Source organism: Musca domestica, unplaced genomic scaffold (assembly GCF_030504385.1).
Source record: "Musca domestica strain aabys unplaced genomic scaffold, Musca_domestica.polishedcontigs.V.1.1 17, whole genome shotgun sequence".
In the NCBI taxonomy this organism is placed as follows: domain Eukaryota; kingdom Metazoa; phylum Arthropoda; class Insecta; order Diptera; family Muscidae; genus Musca; species Musca domestica.
In genome coordinates this window covers 7,336,595-7,358,813 of record NW_026712230.1, presented here as the reverse complement: position 1 = coordinate 7,358,813, position 22,219 = coordinate 7,336,595, and the positions used below count along the sequence as shown (strand labels likewise).

Below are 22,219 nucleotides of genomic sequence, written 5' to 3'. Positions count from 1 at the left end.
TGATCCTGAGATATAGGCCAAAACATATTTTGTCCTTTAAAATCGTATTTTTCGATGATAAATTTTTTTCTCAAAATTTCTACAATGAAATGCTTAGATCAATACATATTCGGAAAGTAGAAGGAATCACCTTTCTAACGATACCTTCCATATACGCGTATCCTTTTTTGATCCTGAGATATAGGCCAAAACATATTTTGTCCTTTAAAATCGTATTTTTCGATGATAAATTTTTTTCTCAAAATTTCTACAATGAAATGCTTAGATCAGCACATATTCGGAAAGTAGAAGGAATCACCTTTCTAACGATACCTTCCATATACGCGTATCCTTTCTTGATCCTGAGATATAGGCCAAAACACATTTCGTCCTTTAAAATCGTATTTTTCGATGATAAATTTTTTTCTCAAAATTTCTACAATGAAATGCTTAGATCAATACATATTCGGAAAGTAGATGGAATCACCTTTCTAACGATACCTTCCATATACGCGTATCCTTTTTTGATCCTGAGATATAGGCCAAAACATATTTTGTCCTTTAAAATCGTATTTTTCGATGATAAATTTTTTTCTCAAAATTTCTACAATGAAATGCTTAGATCAATACATATTCGGAAAGTAGAAGGAATCACCTTTCTAACGATACCTTCCATATACGCGTATCCTTTTTTGATCCTGAGATATAGGCCAAAACATATTTTGTCCTTTAAAATCGTATTTTTCGATGAAAAATTTTTTTTTAAAAATTTCTACAATGAAATGCTTAGATCAATACATATTCGGAAAGTAGAAGGAATCACCTTTCTAACGATACCTTCCATATACGCGTATCCTTTTTTGATCCTGAGATATAGGCCAAAACATATTTTGTCCTTTAAAATCGTATTTTTCGATGATAAATTTTTTTCTCAAAATTTCTACAATGAAATGCTTAGATCAGCACATATTCGGAAAGTAGAAGGAATCACCTTTCTAACGATACCTTCCATATACGCGTATCCTTTCTTGATCCTGAGATATAGGCCAAAACACATTTCGTCCTTTAAAATCGTATTTTTCGATGACAAATTTTTTTCTCAAAATTTCTACAATGAAATGCTTAGATCAATACATATTCGGAAAGTAGAAGGAATCACCTTTCTAACGATACCTTCCATATACGCGTATCCTTTTTTGATCCTGAGATATAGGCCAAAACATATTTTGTCCTTTAAAATCGTATTTTTCGATGATAAATTTTTTTCTCAAAATTTCTACAATGAAATGCTTAGATCAGCACATATTCGGAAAGTAGAAGGAATCACCTTTCTAACGATACCTTCCATATACGCGTATCCTTTCTTGATCCTGAGATATAGGCCAAAACACATTTCGTCCTTTAAAATCGTATTTTTCGATGACAAATTTTTTTCTCAAAATTTCTGCAATGAAATGCTTAGATCAGCACATATTCGGAAAGTAGAAGGAATCACCTTTCTAACGATACCTTCTATATACGCGTATCCTTTTTTGATCCTGAGATATAGGCCAAAACATATTTTGTCCTTTAAAATCGTATTTTTCGATGATAAATTTTTTTCTCAAAATTTCTACAATGAAATGCTTAGATCAGCACATATTCGGAAAGTAGAAGGAATCACCTTTCTAACGATACCTTCCATATACGCGTATCCTTTTTTGATCCTGAGATATAGGCCAAAACATATTTTGTCCTTTAAAATCGTATTTTTCGATGATAAATTTTTTTCTCAAAATTTCTACAATGAAATGCTTAGATCAATACATATTCGGAAAGTAGAAGGAATCACCTTTCTAACGATACCTTCCATATACGCGTATCCTTTTTTGATCCTGAGATATAGGCCAAAACATATTTTGTCCTTTAAAATCGTATTTTTCGATGATAAATTTTTTTCTCAAAATTTCTACAATGAAATGCTTAGATCAATACATATTCGGAAAGTAGAAGGAATCACCTTTCTAACGATACCATCCATATACGCGTATCCTTTTTTGATCCTGAGATATAGGCCAAAACATATTTTGTCCTTTAAAATCGTATTTTTCGATGATAAATTTTTTTCTCAAAATTTCTACAATGAAATGCTTAGATCAGCACATATTCGGAAAGTAGAAGGAATCACCTTTCTAACGATACCTTCCATATACGCGTATCCTTTCTTGATCCTGAGATATAGGCCAAAACACATTTCGTCCTTTAAAATCGTATTTTTCGATGATAAATTTTTTTCTCAAAATTTCTACAATGAAATGCTTAGATCAATACATATTCGGAAAGTAGATGGAATCACCTTTCTAACGATACCTTCCATATACGCGTATCCTTTTTTGATCCTGAGATATAGGCCAAAACATATTTTGTCCTTTAAAATCGTATTTTTCGATGATAAATTTTTTTCTCAAAATTTCTACAATGAAATGCTTAGATCAATACATATTCGGAAAGTAGAAGGAATCACCTTTCTAACGATACCTTCCATATACGCGTATCCTTTTTTGATCCTGAGATATAGGCCAAAACATATTTTGTCCTTTAAAATCGTATTTTTCGATGATAAATTTTTTTCTCAAAATTTCTACAATGAAATGCTTAGATCAGCACATATTCGGAAAGTAGAAGGAATCACCTTTCTAACGATACCTTCCATATACGCGTATCCTTTCTTGATCCTGAGATATAGGCCAAAACACATTTCGTCCTTTAAAATCGTATTTTTCGATGACAAATTTTTTTCTCAAAATTTCTGCAATGAAATGCTTAGATCAGCACATATTCGGAAAGTAGAAGGAATCACCTTTCTAACGATACCTTCTATTTACGCGTATCCTTTTTTGATCCTGAGATATAGGCCAAAACATATTTTGTCCTTTAAAATCGTATTTTTCGATGATAAATTTTTTTCTCAAAATTTCTACAATGAAATGCTTAGATCAGCACATATTCGGAAAGTAGAAGGAATCACCTTTCTAACGATACCTTCCATATACGCGTATCCTTTTTTGATCCTGAGATATAGGCCAAAACATATTTTGTCCTTTAAAATCGTATTTTTCGATGATAAATTTTTTTCTCAAAATTTCTACAATGAAATGCTTAGATCAATACATATTGTATTGTATTAGTATTTCATTTACTAGGAGATAATAATTTCGTAAATCAAACAAATGACTAAGATTAAAAGTCTAACACATTGAAAAACGTTTTTATTATAACCTAGAAAATCGTTTTTATTTTCCGCTCATATACAAAAACGTTTTTGAACTGTTATACACTGTTATACAACTGAAAGTGTTCGAAAATTAAAAACGTTTTTATCTTCACGCACATACATTTTAAGTATATAGCGTTATAGGCATTATTACTGATAACAATATGAGGATTGTTATAGTCGAAAATTTTAACACTCATGGAGTCACCAAAAGGGTCGTTATGGTCATTTTTTTTGTAAAATATAGTTAAAACTCCCTTTAAAAGGGATCGTAGCTAGTCAAAATATTCTACAAAACTGTTTTTCATAAAAATCTTCGGTAAGTTCCAGAATATATTAAAAATCTTTGTTTTACCTATTCGCCAGAAATTCATAAATATTCAAGTCACATTTAAGGCTTAAGTCCGGACTTCCTGTAAGTTTATGCAAAATTCTCCTAGAAAACATCATCTTAGAAGGATGACTTCAATGACTAAAATATTCTTCATTGTATCTCACAAGAAATCTGTATGTCAGGAAAATATTTGAAAAAAAAAAACGCACATAAATGCGCATATTTTTGAATTATTTGGATTAATTTATCCTCGTGTTTTTATGAAGGGTGTTCCAAATAGAGCACAGTTTTTAAATGTTAAATTAAATTACAGATATTTATAAAAATTTTAAATCTTTATTACATTGTAAATTAGGCAAAATGAGCTTATGTATGGAACAAGATATCGTGGCGATGGCCGCCGTGGTTTTGCGTTCAATAGCTGTTTTGCATAAATGCTGTTGTAATTCATTAATGCAGCGTCCAATTTCCTCGTTTAAGGCTTAAATTGTCGTCTGGTTAATTGGGTAAGCAATCGACAAAAAAAAAAAAAAAAAGAAAAACAAAAAAAAAAAAAAAAAAAAAACGAGGAAAAAAATCTATCTCTCAAATATTAATAGATGCTTTCTAGAACCTGCGGACATGTTGAATATGGCGTTCTTATTTATTACTTTTTACTAGGCAAATTATACCGAGCAAAAAGAGCCAGCTCCTCATTTACTGAAATAATGATTTGAAAGGAATTCCATAAAATGTTGATATATGACTAATTTTTGGTGTCAGTGCTTTCTTGGTAGTTCTCTCAGAGCGAATGTAACATTTCTCTCTTTTACTAGTTTTACTATTTAAAAAGTACGGGAACACAAAAAATATTTTTCAAAATTCATAACTGATGAATTGTCGCCACTGTTCATTTGTATTTAACTCAATATCAGTTCTATTCCAACAGGGAGTTGTCAGTTTCTTCCGACAAGTTGTTGGCTATTTTAGAAGTAGTTTTCACATTTTAGCGAGAGTTAAGGTCCTTCTATATTAATATGAGATATTAAAACATAGGAGTTTGTAGGTCATTTTAGAAATTGCCAAAAGGTAAATGGCAATATTCTTGATGTAATGTATTCAATGAATTGGTTTAGTAACGGTTTCGGTTTCGCTTTGTAACGGTTTCGGAATTTCTTAATCTGATAACATTACTCGTTCACATGCTAGCAAACAAAACAGCAATGCAATTATCTTTCAAGAAAATATTCATACCTTTTGCGAATCGAAGTTGATTGATGATTGTGAACATTAGTACTTTCGCTTATCTGCTACCGGCCACACCTTTTCACTCTTAGTTTTTTGCGGTCATATAAATAACACATTTCTGAAAACAAAGAAAAATAAAAATTAAAGCAAAAAGTTTTTCGCAAACAAATTCTAAGATTACAGCTTTATCTATCAGTTGTAAACGACAAATAAGAATGCAACGGCGAGAGATTGCAATATTTTATGTTCATATTGATTAAAATTATTCTCGTAAAGGTAAAAACAAGTTGAAAAGTCCCTATAGATTCCATGTGTGCAGAAAATTTTATTAGAGGTAAAAGGAAACAAATGAAAATATATTTCTGAAAAACTATCAAATGTATTCAAAAATTAAAGTTACTTAAAATGTGCAGATCTTAAACATAGGCTATTTGACAGGTGGGAGATAGAAATTCTGACTTAAAGACAATCGAATCTCTAAGATTTGTGAGAATTCCTCGCTTGCTCGAAGAGTGCAAATTTAACAAGAAGATTATTCTCCACTCTTTTGTCTGGGAACGCTCCAAATAGATTAAGAGTTTCTTCTAAGAGAGAAATTGAGTGGAAAATAGTAGTTTTTTCTTATGTATGTTTTGTGTACGTATTTCGATTTCGAATGAAATTTACTCCCACTCGAAAAGGGAGTAAAAAAACAAAAACACAAATCCGATAATAGTGTACCATTTTCCACATGATTAAACTTTCCATTCCACTCCAAAACAAAAGAGTAGTGAATAAACTTCTTATTAAAGTCGTATTTTTCATACAAGGTCTTTTTTGCTCGTGAGTAAAATTTATCTCTGCTTAGTGCAAATCCTTTAACTTGTAAATGTTGCTCAATATCATTGGTACAGTGGTGCTTTTACTAATACTCTTCGTAACCTTTTAGATCGAACCTCTTGAAAAAGTACACAATTCTAAAGCATTTTCGTAAAAAAGTGTGCGGATTTCGGAAGAACAGAAGCACCATCAGCCCCATACGTAAACAAGCTAATTTGTCGCATTTGAGGCACATTCAAAACGAGTCAATGTTTGGTGCGGCTTTTTGACCAGAGCTTGGAATTGCCGAAACGTTGTCGGGCCATGCTGAGCGAATTTGTGTTTGAAAAAATTTAAGCGCAGGATATTGGGAACACTTTGTTTCACAAGGACGGCGCTAATTGTCACACAGCCGAAGTTACACCTCATTAAAAAAAAAAAGTAAAAAAAATATTAGGTTCGGCCAGACCGAACTTTTAATACCCTACACCTTTGGGCAAAGAAAACATTTTTATATAAAAGTATCTGAATTCCAACGTGTTCCACTTTAAACTGCAAATGCCAGTAAGGAACTATTTAACTTTAAAACCATAAAGTGGGTGCGGCCGTTATGTGGGGGCCATACCAAAACGGGAACCTCCATAGATAATTTTATGCTTCAATGATTGTCATCTACCAAATGTTCTTAAATACCAAATTTGAAACAATTTTGTGGGTGGTCACATTTACCCACAAAATTGGACTATCAAAATAGCGAGTGTCGGTGGGTATCGTTGGGAGTATGTGTGCGCTGTAGGAAAACGTGGACCTATATTTTCAATTTTCTGTCGTTGGTGCAGGAACTTATTATGAAATACAAATACCAATTTTCAGTTTCAAAATCCTTGGAAAAATGTGGCAAATATTATGAAAATATCCAATATAGGGAGGTACTGTTAAATGGGGGCTATACAAAAATGTGAACCTATGCATACTTTGTTCCGCCACAGGAGCTTAAACCCATTACGGACTACAAATACCAATTTTTAGACAAAGCCGTAAAAAAATATGGCAAAAATCTTCAAAACACCGCCTATCGTGAAGTACCTTTATATGGGGGCTATACCAAAACGCAGACCTATACATTCAGTGTTCCGCCGCTGAAGCTAGAACCTATTTTGAAATACAGATACCAATTTTCAGGCAAATCCGTGGAAAAATGTAGCAAAAAATCATCAAAATACCGAATATCGGAAGGTACCGTTATATGGCGGCTATACCAAAACGTGGACCGACATATCTCATTTTCAATACCAACCATCCTAGACACAATACAAATTGTTCTGCCAAATTTTGAAGGTCTACGTCTACATTTGGATATTTGTTTTTGCAGTTAAAAAAAATATTTCGAATTACAAATTAAATAATTTGAATAAAATTTTCACATATTCAAATTACTAATGGAATTCTAGAATTACAAAAAACAAAAAAAGAAAAACATAAAATTACATGTCAAAAGTTGTGGTCTCAGTCATTTCGGCTGGGCTTTAATGAGTAAGTTAAAATAAGTAAGGCGTTTTCGACGTTTACAAATTGGGACTGCTAAAATCATTCACGGACTATTCATTAATTGTCTCGTAAGTATTGTCCAGATTTGAAGAAAAATGCTAAACCCATTGTACTTCTAGTTTTTCGCAATTTTTCTGGCTATATTTTATTATGGTGAATAATATATGCTATGCCCCAGTACAACCTGTATCTTCAATTTCAATAAATTAAACTAGAAAAAAATAGTTTTCATTTTTATTTCAAAAATTCTTGTTTTTTTTTTTCGAAAATGCCATTGAGCAAGCCCGAACACAACAAGCCAGCAATAACAGTTAAAAAAGGCCATAAACGCACAACACAACAGGCATTTATTCAAGACATCCAGTTAACAATCAATGACTTGAGCGATAGCCAGCCACCTCAATAATAACAACAACAATAACTAAGAAAATCCCAACATAATACGGCCAACGAAAGACAACAAAAGGAGTGTGCCAATACTTGCTCTCTTTTTCTAAGGGGAAGCAGAACACATCTTTCATAGAACTGGGTTAAATTCAAATCAATTCAAATTTTTAACGTCCCCAAACAAAGAATAGCCAGCCGAAAAGAGAAAGACTAATAAAATGGCCAACAAAGAAACTAATAAAAACAAGTCAAAAGAGGTCTGGTTCGTAAGCAGTTGGGTTGGCTGGAGTTTTGAGGTAACAATCAGCCACCAATAAATTGCCGATTACTTTTTTTTTTGGTTTAGAAACAAAGTGGAGAACAAAGAAAATGAAACTGATGATGATATGGCCATAATAAGCAGCTGTAAGTGAAGATTGACAATGAAACAGGCTTTTTAACGGTATCTTAATTTACTTTCATAATTTAGTTGAAAACATACAATTTGGGTCTCTGTAAAATAAATTAATTTTATAAAAAGTGAAAAAAAACAAGTAAAATAGCAGTAATTTCGGCCGGACCGAACTTTGAATACCCTCCACCATTTAGAACGAATTTGAAAATTTTCAAAAACATGAAATCCGTTAATAATTCTGTTTAAATCTTAAAAATACCGACGACGTGGGCCTGCATAGGCAACTTTTGTCATAAGCCATTAAAATATTCAAATGCCAAATTTGCGATTGTATGTGGATTATACCCATTCTATTCTATTCTATTATATTATATCATATTCTATTCTAGTGGGTAAAGTGCTTAGAAAAAACTTCTAATATGGATTTTTAGACAATTCCTTTGAAAAAATTAGGTAAAATCATCAAAATACCCGCTATAGGGAGGTAGTGTTATATGGATATACGATTTCTTTGTTTCTTTATATTTGGCTGGAAAACCACAAGTGGCTATAGTTAGATCATTCCACCATTTAAATGTGAACAAATCTTTTGTGTCTCGTACCATCGCTCCTTACCGTGATACTGGTAGCGTAGCCCGACGTCAAGGAATTGGACGGAAGAAAATAGCAACATCAGCAGAAATGGTTCGAAAGTAAAGAAGCGACTTCTTCGAAACCCGCGTCGCAGTGACCGAAAACTGGCTCATGAGCTGAACATATCGCAATATTCCATTCGACAAATATTGAACAACGAGCTCGGGGTAAAGTCATTGAAATTCCGCAACAGAGAGTAAATTCAATCACAACTTCAAATTGTTTATTTAAGTTCATATAAAAATCCACAACAACTACAATTTTTCTCAATTTCTAATGAAAAAAAAAAAAAACATTCCATGGATAATTGACATCTATGTCTGCAAAAAGTAGGTTTTCTAAATAATGCGTTACAAATTCTTCAGCGACCTAATTTTTAAACAATGTTTGTTTGGTTTTCAGTTTTTTTTTTTTTTTTTTTTTGTTGATACCCGTCGTTACTTCGCCATTGACATGTGCGAAAATCCGCCAAATATGGCGAAAAAACGCACATTTAAAATAAAAAGCAAAACAAAGAAAGTAAACAAAGTAGGCGCTATTAGTTGCCTTTTTTGTCTTTCCCTCAAGACAAGACATCGGTACTTTGTCTTGCTTACAATCACATGTCTTGAAAAGATTTCATTCGAGTCGTGTCGCACTCACTCACTCACTTGGTTTTTCTGTTTGACACACTGACTAGTTGGCTGGCAGGCTGGCTGTCTAACTAACCAAACAACAATTAAATTGGCTTGCAAAGTTTCATCAAGAATTTCCGCCCAGTTTAATGCCGCTTCAAAAAAATATTTCTTTTTTTCGCAAGAGAGCTTAAAAAGGCAAAGACAACACCAGCAAAGCAACTACAATTGGCACACTAATAAATCACTGTCATATTATTTATTGGAGTGTTCCGAAGCAAATTGGAGTTTGAACACAGCCGGCCAATTTTATTTAAAACGAACATTTTATAACTCTTAATCATGAGGAAAATTTCAGGAAATTAAATTATATTGAAGATTTCTAACACCAAGGAATCAGGCGGCTAGAAGGTCTTATTCTGAAATTTGCGGCTTATACAAACCAACAAAAACTTAAATTTAAATAACCCATTAAATATTAATGCAAGCATAAAACTTTCTTCATTTTCAGTAGATTGAAAATAATTTAAAATTGTACAAAGCCAAATAACTTACTTTCGTCGTTACCAAGTAATGGGTCGTGAAGATAAATTTTAAAATATAATAGCAAAGATACAAGCCAATTTCATTTTGTGTTGGGATTAATTTAAAAAAAATATATATTTTTTTTTTAATTTTAATGATTTTTAGAATTTTTTTGGATAAATCAACGCATGTTTAAATAGTATTAAGCAGTGTGAGTTCAATACCAGCAGCGGATAAAACAACAAGTGGAATAGGACGATTTTTAGCCGCCAGATAATGAAACAAGTAAAAAAGCTGTAAGTTCGGCCGGGCCGAACTTTGAATAACCTCCACCATTTGCAACGAATTTGGAAATTTTCAAAAAAATAAAAACCGTTAAAAATTCTGTTAAAATCTTAAATATACTGAATGTAGCTCTTATATTAGGGTGTATACGATGACGTGGACCTGCATGGCCAACGTTTGTCACTAGTCATTACAATATTCAAATGCGAAACTTAAAAAAAAAATCGGCGAATAATGTAGCTAAAATCATCAATATAGGGAGGTACTATACCAAAATATGGACCTGCACAGACAAGATGTCCGTCAAGATAAATTTAAATTTAATTAGCAAAGACACAAACCAAGGTGATTTTTTCTCCGGTTCACAAAGGGTTAATAAAGAGAGAGTGAAAGAGAGAGAGAAAGAGAGAGAGGGAGTAGTAAACCAGAGAAAATTAAAGGTAAACTAAATTATATTAGTTTTCATCAAATTTCATAATTTTCCCTACAAATTTCAAATTTAAAATGAAATCGCTAAATAAAAACCTAATTAAAATTTACGTTGAAAAACTTTGAAACCCTTAACTCTACATTTAAACTGAGAATAAAATATTTAAAAATGAAGCGGTGTCGAGGCTGGGCACAAATGAAAGGTCTCGAGGAGTACTTTCCGAATCTGTGGACTTTATAGTCGAAAAGAATTTCAGACTTAGGAATTTTTTGCATTTTCTGAAGAATTATCGCTCAATTATATGGAAATTACAGATAAAAGCATCCACAGAACAGAAACTAAAAATGAAGCGGTGTCGAGGCTGGACGGAAATGAAAGGTCTCGAGAAGTACTTTCCGAATCTATGGACCATATAGTCGAAAAGAATTTCAGACTTAGGAATTTTTTGCATTTTCTGAAGAATTATCGCTCAATTTTATGGAAATTGCAGATAAAAGCATCCACAGAACAGAAACTAAATTACAGATAAAAGCATCCGCAGAACAGAAACTAAAAATGAAGCGGTGTCGAGGCTGGGCACAAATTTAGAAATTAATTAAAAATGTGTTGCAATTATTTTTGTATTTTCTTGTATTTTCTGTATTTATAATTTGAATTCAACAATTTTTTGTCAGTTCATGTATATTACCTTCGGTTCAATTTTAACTCCAATCAATGCTCTCACTATTTTTCGAAGTTCGAATTGAATTTGTTAGGTTTGATTTTAGCTTTACATTTGCTCTCACTGAGGAAAGCTCTAAAAGCTTTTACAAAAAACCGAAAAATTTAACAAATGTTCTTCATGTATAGCAGAGTCGTGAAGAGGGAGAGAGAGAGAGTGAGAAAGAGAAGCACGATCCTGCGTAAAGTGTTTGTGAGAAGACAAAGAACTAAGTGCGCGCTCCCAAAATGCGAACGTTACTATATCTTTTTTTTTTAGGAATTTTTTTTTTTTGTTTTAAGAAAATGCTGCGCCAGAAGAGTGCAATCCGGTGTTGGAAAACATATATTTTTGTACACATGGGCCATTATTTCGTTTATGCTTATTCTGCACTTAGTTAATTTTACACCAACAAGTAGTAGGTTGTAGGAAAAACGTGAAACACTATTTTTTATTTCAAATATTTAATTTTTATTTTCTAATTCATACTTTGAAACAGGCCAAAAATTACTTTTTTATTTTTGAAAATTAACGTATTAAAAAAAATAAATAAATTAGATAAAAGAGTTTAAAATACAAAAAAAATAATAATAAGTAAATCAATCCAATTGACATATATATATAAATATATATATAAATATATATATATATATATATATATATATATATATATATATATATATATATATATATATATATATATATATATATATATATATATTAATTATATATATATATATATATATATATATATATATATATATATATATATATATATATATATATATATATATATATGTATATATATATATATATATATATATATATATATATATATATATATATATATATATATATATGTATATATATATATATATATATATATATATATATATATATATATATATATATATATATATATATATACGACGCTTTTATCTGCAATTTCCATAAAATTGAGCGATAATTCTTCAGAAAATGCAAAAAATTCCTAAGTCAGAAATTCTTTTTGGCTATAAGGCCCACAGATTCGGAAAGTACTCCTCGAGATCTTTCATTTGTGCCCAGCCACGACACCGCTTCATTTTTAAATATTTTATTCTCGGTTTAAATGTAGAGTTAAGGGTTTCAAAGTTTTTCAACGTAAATTTTAATTAGGTTTTTATTTAGCGATTTCATTTTAAATTTGAAATTTGTAGGGAGAATTATGAAATTTGATGAAAACTAATATAATTTGGTTTACCTTTAATTTTCTCTGGTTTACTACTCCCTCTCTTTCTCTCTCTCTCTCTTTATTAACCCTTTGTGAACCGGAGAAAAAATCACCTTGGTTTGTGTCTTTGCTAATTAAATTTAAATTTATCTTGACGGACATCACAGACAAGTTACTGCCTTAGGCTGCATTATCCATTACGAACTTCAAATATAAAATTTAAACAATTCCGATGAATAATGTCGCTAATATCATCAAAATACCGACTATAGGGAGGTACCGTTATATGGGGGCTATAATAAGACGTGAACCTGGATACAAAAATGCTTGTCATAGGCTGTAGTACCCGTTACGAACTTTAAATACCAAATTTGAAACAGGTCCGGTGAATAATGTCGCTAAAATCATCAAAATTCCGAATATCGGGAGGTACCGTTATATGGGGTTTATACCAAAACGTGGACATACATGGTCCATTTTCAATACCAAAAGTCCTGCAAACATAATATACATTTGAGTAAAATTTTATCAATCTACCTCATTTCGATCGGAAGCTAGAGTGATTTCCACAGACGGACGGCATAGAACATAGAATTTTATGCTGATCAAGAATATATATACTTTGTGGGGTCTAAATTGTACATTTCGAGGTGTTACAATCGGAATGACAAACTTAATATACCCTCCATGCTATGGTGGAGGGTATAAAAACATTTCCGGTGGCATTCTCTTAAAAAGAATAATGGGCGTGTAGGTTATTTTTATGTAGTAAGTTTTTGGTGGAGTAATCAATACGGATTGGAAATTGCTCGGGCAATACACGAACGGTTTGTCCATCAGATTTATTAATTTCATAGCAAATGCCAAGCGTGCAAACTGAAATTTTTTGAAGTTGAGTGGCGTTTATGTTGCTATGAGAGAATTCGCAACATACTTCTCCGTAATATTAGTACCATCAATTAAATTGTTGTGTAGATTTTTACTGTTAGCCTAACACTATTACAAAGTGGTTCTGGGTCAATGCTTCTTAATAAAATCATATCCCAATCTGAACCGATTTCAATATAATTTGACAAAATTTACTTTTATACCAAGTTCCGTCACATAGTTCATTGAAATTGGAGGTACAGTGCTTGATACATTATATATGCGAAATCGGAGGAGAATATGTATGGGAGCTATATCCAATTCTTAACCGATTTCTAATTAATATGTCAAAATTAATTATACTTTCTGAGTATCATTGGAATCGGACATACATATAATATTTGGGGCATAACATACATGAAATCGGCCGAAATATACATATATGTATATATATGGGAGCTTTACCCAAACCTCATTTTTGTGCAGTGTATGTTACAAATGTGGGGAACTTAAACACCAAATCAGATGAAACATATATATCGGGTCTATAACTATATATGAACCGATTTTCATCCAATTTGTTACACTTTCTTCTTGGCTGAATTAGATCATATATGCCGAAATTCATTTAATTTGGGCTGATACTAACCATTTAGTGCACAATAATATAAATATATGTAGATAAGACTCGGCACCTATATTTTACATTTTTTTACATTAATTTACTCGATTTTTTCTATTACCTACGCATATAAAATTATTAATTATCAGTAATTGACATCTTAATAAACTAAAATAATATTTCTTTTATTTTTCATTTCAGGTAAGAATATGAAATGTATAGACATAAGGTAAATATTCTCCTGACTACCCTTGTCCAGCAGTTTGTAAACAAACAAAATGATCGTGTTTACTTGCCAAAGAGGTCAGTTGAAAATGTGCACCTTCGGTTGGCCAACAGAACTCAAGCGCCGGCCATGATGATGGTGTGAGCCGCCATAAAAGCCGATGGTCGCTCTCCGCTCTTATTAATCGACCGTGGCATCAGAATAAATGCCGAATATTATCGCGAGGGTGTATTAAAGCCTTGGGCACGCAAACATTTTGGCTGCAGACCATGGACATTGCAACAGGACTCAGTACGCGCCACCCAAGAATGGTTAAAAAATGAGGTTCCTCGCTCCCTGGACTATAGCGACGCAATTTTCCAGTTCTACACACATAAAAAACACTGGTTACCAATACAGATCTGTTTGACCGAAAATCGAAAAATCGTCGCTTCAGTATCCCAATAGTGTTATGTGGGTCAAAGTAAATTAAATGCGAGGTGGGAGGAGACACCTTGCCAACTCTTTGCGTATAATATCATAATTTCCCAAAAGTAAACGCTTAAGTGGTATAATTTTCGCGCAAAGATATGCAATTTAGCTCCCCACCCAAAAACAAAAGCGAGTTGTTAGTTATGTTTATCCCCCATTCATATTTGTGTGTCTCCAACTATTTGTCGTCTGTTTGTCATACTTGTTGCCTGCCAGTACGCCAAACAACACACGCACGCCTATTTATGTATGTCACACAAAACACTGTGAGCATATCTATTATATCGAAGTGTAGGTTTTTTGTTGCTGTTGTTGGTTTTTTCTCATATTGGGGAGATCTGTTGCTTGCAAATAATGCCCTGGCATGGAAAACAAGTTGTACAACAATTTTCCTTTTTGGCGACAACTACACTCCATATGTCACAACAACAACAAAAGTGTGCGATGGTGAAATTGTGTCACAAAACTAAGCCATGGAACGTCCATATGTAGGTATGTGCGAATGTGTCTCCCTGCCTGCCTGCCTGACTAACTTACATTACTTACCAACAGCTAAGCTAATGGCTGGCAGCAAAATTTACCATAACTCGAGTGCCAAAACCAACACCAAGCGAACTAGTCAAAGACGACCAATCCACCGACCACACTACCACCTGAATCAGAATCCAAATCAGAACCTGAACAAAAAAGTAACAGAAAAAAAGTACGAGATACAAAAAATATGAAACACAGTGAAACAAGTTGCTCGTTAAATGATCCGTTGATACCACATTACATTAACGCGCTTACATTTTGCTCTCGATGTGGTGGTGGTGGTGGTGTTGGTTGTGCTGTTGGTCGCTTCTTGTTTTTGGCGCTGGGACAATTAAGGAAAGTTGTTTGGTTCCATGATTAGTGGTGTCGGTGGAGGGAGGGGGTGACTACATTTCATTGTTACATGATTACGTTTTAATTAACAATTTGTTTTCGTCTGTCCCATGCTCGGAATTACTCATCCTCATGTGCTCAAGGTGTGTGTATCCGATATATTCTCACTTTCCCCTCAGACCAGTTGGTTTTTTTTTTTTTGTATGAATGGTTTTTGTTAAGCTATATTTAGTTTTCTTTACATGATTCAGAAAAAAGGCATAAAAGTGGCAGTTAGTATGTGCTAAGTTTAATAAAAATTGAACACATTTGGCTAAGAATCTTTGGACCAAATCCGTTTCAGGACATTTGTAGTCGGTTAAGGGTGTCCGTTCGTCTGTCTGTCTGGCTAGAGCTTTTAAAATTTCACACATCTACTTAAGGGAGGTCTGGTGTGAAGATGGTAGATATCGGACCACTTTTTCTGGTATCTCACCGCACCCCCCAGAAGGTAAAAATTTTGAAAGTAAAGTAAAATATATAAATATATAAAATAAATAATAAAAAAAAAAATATAAAATATACCCCCAGACTTGAGATATGATTATTCAAACTGTTGTCCCTTTATGGGGGAAGTTCTGAAGCAGTTCACCAATACTGACCAATTCGTATCTGACCTTAGACCGATAATTCGTATCTGACATAAGACAGAGTACATCGTGCAGGATTTGGACTATATCGACTACTGCTTATACTTTATATGAGATGTGTGCAAATTTTTGGAAAATGTGCAAATATGCGTAAAATAACAGATATAGCGGACCGAAGTATTCCATTTTCATACTTCATTTTCACAGATAAAAATATTCGTATTGGCAAAGTTACAAGAAAATCGAACATTTATATCCAATTTTATGCAAAATCCTACATTCCGCTAAATTCCATATTCATATCAGGTTTCTGTTCGAGCGAAATATTTGGACATACCAAGCTGTAAAGAATGGCTGACTTGTTTCGCAAGTTATGACAGAGAAAAGTATTGAAAATTGTGGCCCTTTGTGGCAAAGTTACCAGAAGGGGTTCGCAGATATCTATAATCTTTACAACTTTACAAAATTGAAGACAGATGGATACTTATTTCGCCGTCTTTGAGCGTTTTGTTTTTCAAAATCTTGAACCATTTCTTCTAGTACCTCCACCATGGTACCAGAAGAAATGGTCCGATCAGTACCATCTTTATTACAGAATTTGTGTTGATGGAAATATTGAGATGCAACAAGTCTGAATGGAATCGGATGCTAATTTCGCGTTTTATGAGATTCATGGATACTCAAAATTTTGACACTTTGTTGGGGAGGTACCAGAAGGAGTGGGCCGATATATTCCATCTTCACACCAGAGCTTGGGTTAATAAAAATATTATGATGTGTGTAATTTGAAGAGAACCGGATGCTTATTTCGGATTTTATGATCGTTTTGGTTATTCAAAACGTTGACTCTTTGTGTCGTAGGTAGCAGAAGTAATGGTCCGATCTCTACCATCTTTATAAGAGATGTTGTGTTGATAGAAATATTGCGATGTGCCAAGTCTGAATTGAATCGGATTCTAAATTCGTGTTTTATGAGCTTCATGAATATTCAAAATGTTGATCCTTTGAAGGGGTGTTACCCGAAGGAGTGGACCGATATATTGATTCTTTACGCCAGAGCTTGGGTTAATAAAAATATTGTAATGTGTGTAATTCGAAGACAATCGGACATTTGCATCACATTTTTTAAGAGTTATAATTATTCAAAATCTTGACCCTTTGTCGGGAAGGTACTTCATGGAGTGAACCGATATTGTCCATTTTCGCACCTGACCTAGGCGTGATGCAAATATTTGGATTTGCAAAGTTGGAGCAAAATCGGATAATCCTTTCTCTTTCTGTGCAGCAAGTTATATTCTTTGAAAATGTTTACATTTTGTATGGGATGTACCAGAAGAAGTGGACCGTATTGCCCATCTCCTCAACCAATGTGAAAATTAAAAAATTGTAAATATCTTTACTAGATAGTCCCCAACCCGTTTCGAAATCAAAATACTATATTGCAGTCCATTCAGTTGAAAAAAATGACTAAAACGTTTAAAATAGCAATAATAGTGCTCTATCTATTCCAAAATGAAATACAAATTAAAATGTTGTATGGGGAAATACTCTACCGAACTTCTCAGTCATATAACAAATAGTTGTGACAAACCTTTAATTTTTTTTTGTTTCACTTTCGAATCCTGTAAAATGAAGACGTGAGAATCATAACTAATTTCGTTGAAAAAATTTATCTGAATTCTTATAATCGATATAACTGGAGGCTATCGTTTCCATTTGATCAAAATTTATTTCCTAAGAAATCCCTAAATCGTCTTCCTTCTACTTACAAGGGTATTGTACAACTCAGAATGATCAAAGCTATGCTCTCTATTAATTTGTTAACAAAGAGAAAATAGTTTTCTTTCTTCACTTAAAAATACTGCAAATTGAGTTGACATTCATTCAATTGTGTATTAAGAATTTGCATAAAAACACGATCCAATCTAGATAATCTTCTTGGCATAGAGTCTACGCTCAGACACTTGTGGACAATCATAGCCACTAGATTTTTCAATATTTAGAATAATTTGAGGTCATATTGTGCGAATGAAGAAACAAAATAATAAAATTTCTTTAGAGCTTATTCACATTGTAATCTTCTTACATTTTTTTTTTATTATTTTGAATGTGTCTGAAAAAAAACTATGATATAATTAAGGACAAGTAAAAATTACATATACAGGTTGAGATTAAAAAAACTGCAAAAAAGTCAAACGCCATAATTTTTACATTTTTTTTTTTAAATTTTATTGAATTAAAGCAAAATATGTCGAAAAAAGCTTAACAATTTAAAATAAGTTTAGATTTGTTCGAATTGGTCACCTTTGGCACGAATTATGGCCTTCAAACGGCCACTGAAAAACTGTACACGCTGACAGAATGTTGCTCTGCGGTATTTTGGCCCATTCCCGCCGAAGCGCTTGCTTGAGGTGATTGACTCTTTGGTATTTTTTTAGCTTTTCAAAATACTCCAGACTCAATAGTCCAACGGATTGGTATCCGGAGGTTTTGGTGGCCATTGTGCGCTGAAAATGAAGCGAGGAACCTCATTTGCTTGGGTGGCGTGTGCTGAGCCCTCTTGGAATGTCCAAGGTCTGCGGCTAAAATGTTTGCGTGCCCAAGGCTTTAATGCACCCTCCAGAATATTTTCGCGATAATATTCGGCATTTATTCCGATTAATACGAGCGGAGAGAGACCATGGGCTGTTATGGCAGCTCAAATCATCACCATGACCGGCGCTTGAGTTCTGGTGGCCAACCGAAGGTGCACATTTTCTGCTGACCTCTTTAGCAAGTAAACACGATCATTTTGTTTGTTTACAAACTGCTGGACAACGAATGTCTTCTCATCAGAGAAAACCAAATTCGGCAGTTCACCACTTTCGGCCAAGCGAAGCTATTGTTTAGCTCTTTTGAATCTATTTTCTTCCTGTTGCGGTGTAAGTTCTTGCACTTTTTGGAATTTCAATGGCTTTACCCCGAGCTCATTTTTTAATATTTGCCGAATGGAATATTGCGATATGTTCAGCTAACGTGTCATTTTTCAGCCACTGCGACGCGGTTGTCGATCAAGTCGCTTCTTTACTTTTGGAACCATTTCTGCTTATGTTGCTGTTTTCTTCCGTTCACTTCCTTGACGTCCAGCTACGCTACCAGTATGACGGTAATGAGTGATGGTAAAAGACACAAAAGATTTATTCACATTTAAATGCTGGAGAGCTCTAACGATAGCCACTTGTGGTTTTCCAGCCAAATATAAAGAAATCGCACTATCACGCTTAAGTTCCATCACAAATAACTTTTTTTCTGGAAAATTCTCACCAAAATGATTTTGTACGCTTGTAAACAATATAATGAGCTGTCACTGGAATAATTTTAACAACTGTCGGACGAGTGGTTTAAAAATGACAGAAGTCTGAAGTTGGTTGCAGTTTTTTCATCTCACCCTGTATTATGTTTGAATTCAAACGTCTCAGGAATAATATCAATGCCAGGCCTAATTCATGTCCGTTTATGGAAATCACGATAGATTATTAAAGATATATGTTTAAAAATTAACAAATAATCGTGAATATATACAACTTATGGAATTTCTGACGAATATTTCGAGGTGTTGCAAAGGGAAGGATAAATTTAATATATCCCCATTTTCTGGTGGAAGGTATAGAAATATGTAATAAGAGGCTGATCGCCACAGCTAAAAATCAACGATCAGTTGAAACGTCTGTATGTAATATCAAGAGCTCCGATCGCTATGATTGCTCGAATTCGAGCGGTAGTGAAAAAAGGGTAAAAACTATCTTACTCCCCTTCCCGGTCCACAGCAACAATTGCTGATTGCTAATACACATACACACACAACTCAGCAAACACAAAAATTTTTCCCCACGCGATTTCACTCTTAGAGTAAACTTTTACTCCATTTCGAATATTTTGGCACCCGCTCGTGGGTATTTCCGTTGAAAAAGGATAGAAAACTTGTTTTAAAACTCATACTAATGATAAAACTCTGCCAGTACTTTAAGATGTCTGTAACTTGAACTTATCGTGTTGATGTATACGATCTACGTGAAAAAAACGATAAAAAGTAGGGAACAAATTGAAGAAAATAGTGTTCTACTAGAAGTTATATCGAGCGCCATCTATGTTTCAATAAACAAATATTCTTTGATATCCATAGTACAATAAGTAAACCAGAGGGGCATTAAAAAAGGAACAAATATTTTCAAGGCTCTTTTGCAGGATATTCTCTGATTATTCATATATTTTATTAAAGCTTTTAAACAAAGCAAAAATCAAAACAAAAAAATAAACTGGTAGCTAACAAATTCCAATGAGAGTTTCACTACTACTTTTACAAAATTTGACTGTCTTGCATGAATCGCCGTTTGTCAGTGTTATTTTCTATCCCGAAAACACGCAATTACTGGAAAAGAACAAAGGCCAACTAAAAAACTGCGATGACGATGCACCACAACAACATAATTCGTAATTTTTGATAGCTACAAACAATTGTCAAGGAAAAACAAAATTAAAGCGTAGAACAAAAAAAAAAAAAAAAAAATCACCCAAGTGACTCATAAGATTGGCTGGTGTGGCTTTGGTCTGTTGTGACCCAGTGTGTCGACTCAAAACAGAAAATGAAAATTGAATAAATAAGTAGATAGATACGGATATTCATGCATTCATTGTCCAGCAAAGAGGTCTTAAGGGGAAGATGGTGGGGAAAGTTCCTTTTGCATTGGCATTACGCATGGGGAAAATATGAATATCAAATAAAACAAGAAAAATAGTATCAGTCGCTTTTGCCGACAGATGAATACCTCCAGCCTTGAGTTATGACTATTCAAATTGTTGACCCCTTGTTGGGGAGGTTCCGAAGTAGTTGGCCAATATTGACCAATTCGTATCTGACCTAAGAATGATATAAATATTACAAAGTGCTAGATTTGGACTATATCTACTTCTTCCTATACATTATATGAGATATGTGCAAATTTTTAGAAAATGTGGAAATATGCGAAAGGTAACAGATATAGTGACCCGAAGTATTCCATTTTCATACTTACATACAGATAAAAATATTGGTATGTGCAAAATTTGAAGGAAATCGAACATTTATATCCAATTTTATGCGAAATCATAAATTCCAATGAATTACATATTCATATAAGATTTCTGGTTAAGAGAAATATTTAGATATTGCAGGAAGTAAATAATAACTTGTTTCGCAAGTTATGACAGATATAAATATTGGAAATTGTGACCCTTTGTGGGTGAGGTATCAGAAAGGGTTGCCAGATATATATTATCTTCACAACAAATCTTGTGTTAGCAAAAATATTTGTATGTGGGAAATTTTGAGGAGATGGATAGATGCATTTGAATGCTTATTGCGCTTTCTTTGAGCGTTTTGTTTTTCAAAATCAAGAATCCTGAGTGGGGGAGGTACCAGAAGGAGTATAGCGATATATCCCGCCTTTATAACAGATCTTGTGTTGATGGAAATATTGAGATGTACCAATGCCTGAATGACATCGAATGTTAATTTCGCATTTTATGACCTTCATGGATACCCAAAATGTTGACCCTTTGTGAGAGAGGTACCAGAAGGAGTAGACCGATATATATAATCTTCACACCAGACCTTGGGATAATGAAAATATAGTGATGTGTGAAATATGACGAGAACGGGCAGCTTATTTCGGATTTTATGCTAATTTGAAGGCAATCGTAAGAGTTATAATTTTATAATTATTCAACATTTTGACCAGTTGTGGGGGAGGTACTTGATGGAGTGGACTGATGTTTTCCATTTTCGCACCCGACCTAGCACTGATGCAAATATTAGGATCTGCAAAGTTGGAACAAAATGGGATTATCATTTCTCTTTCTGTACAATAAATTATTTTCTTTGAAAATGTTGAAATTTTGTGTGAGAGGTACCAGAAGGAGTGGACCGATTTTACCCATCTCTGAACTCGATCTAAGTTTAGTAATAATATTACGACGTACAAAGTAATATAGCGATGTAAAAATGTGATACTCCCTTCGAGCCAGACAGACGGACGGACGAACATCGCTAGAACGGAACTAGAACTAGAAACCGATTTGGTCCAAAGAGACCTAGGGTCTAAAACCGGTATTTCGATGTGCCACGTTTTGACCGTATCAAATGATATCCATATGGCTGAAGGTATAAAAAATGTATTAAATTATGCATATATAGAAAATT

General features: G+C 33.3%; 1 protein-coding gene across 11 annotated transcripts in view; it reads left to right on the top strand.

Annotated features, from left to right (window-relative positions):
- LOC131801614 (F-actin-uncapping protein LRRC16A-like) overlaps nucleotides 1-22,219 on the top strand; it is a 137,688-nt gene that overhangs the window by 38,731 nt on the left and 76,738 nt on the right. The window contains exon 1 of one of the 11 annotated variants that reach the window (XM_059120443.1): nucleotides 5,088-5,127. The exons of the other annotated variants lie outside the window; for them this stretch is intronic. Within the exon in view, the coding sequence (XP_058976426.1) occupies nucleotides 5,103-5,127 (25 nt within the window). The 5' untranslated portion in view covers nucleotides 5,088-5,102. Of the gene's footprint in view, nucleotides 1-5,087; nucleotides 5,128-22,219 lie in introns of those variants that run through there. 11 annotated transcript variants of the gene reach the window in all.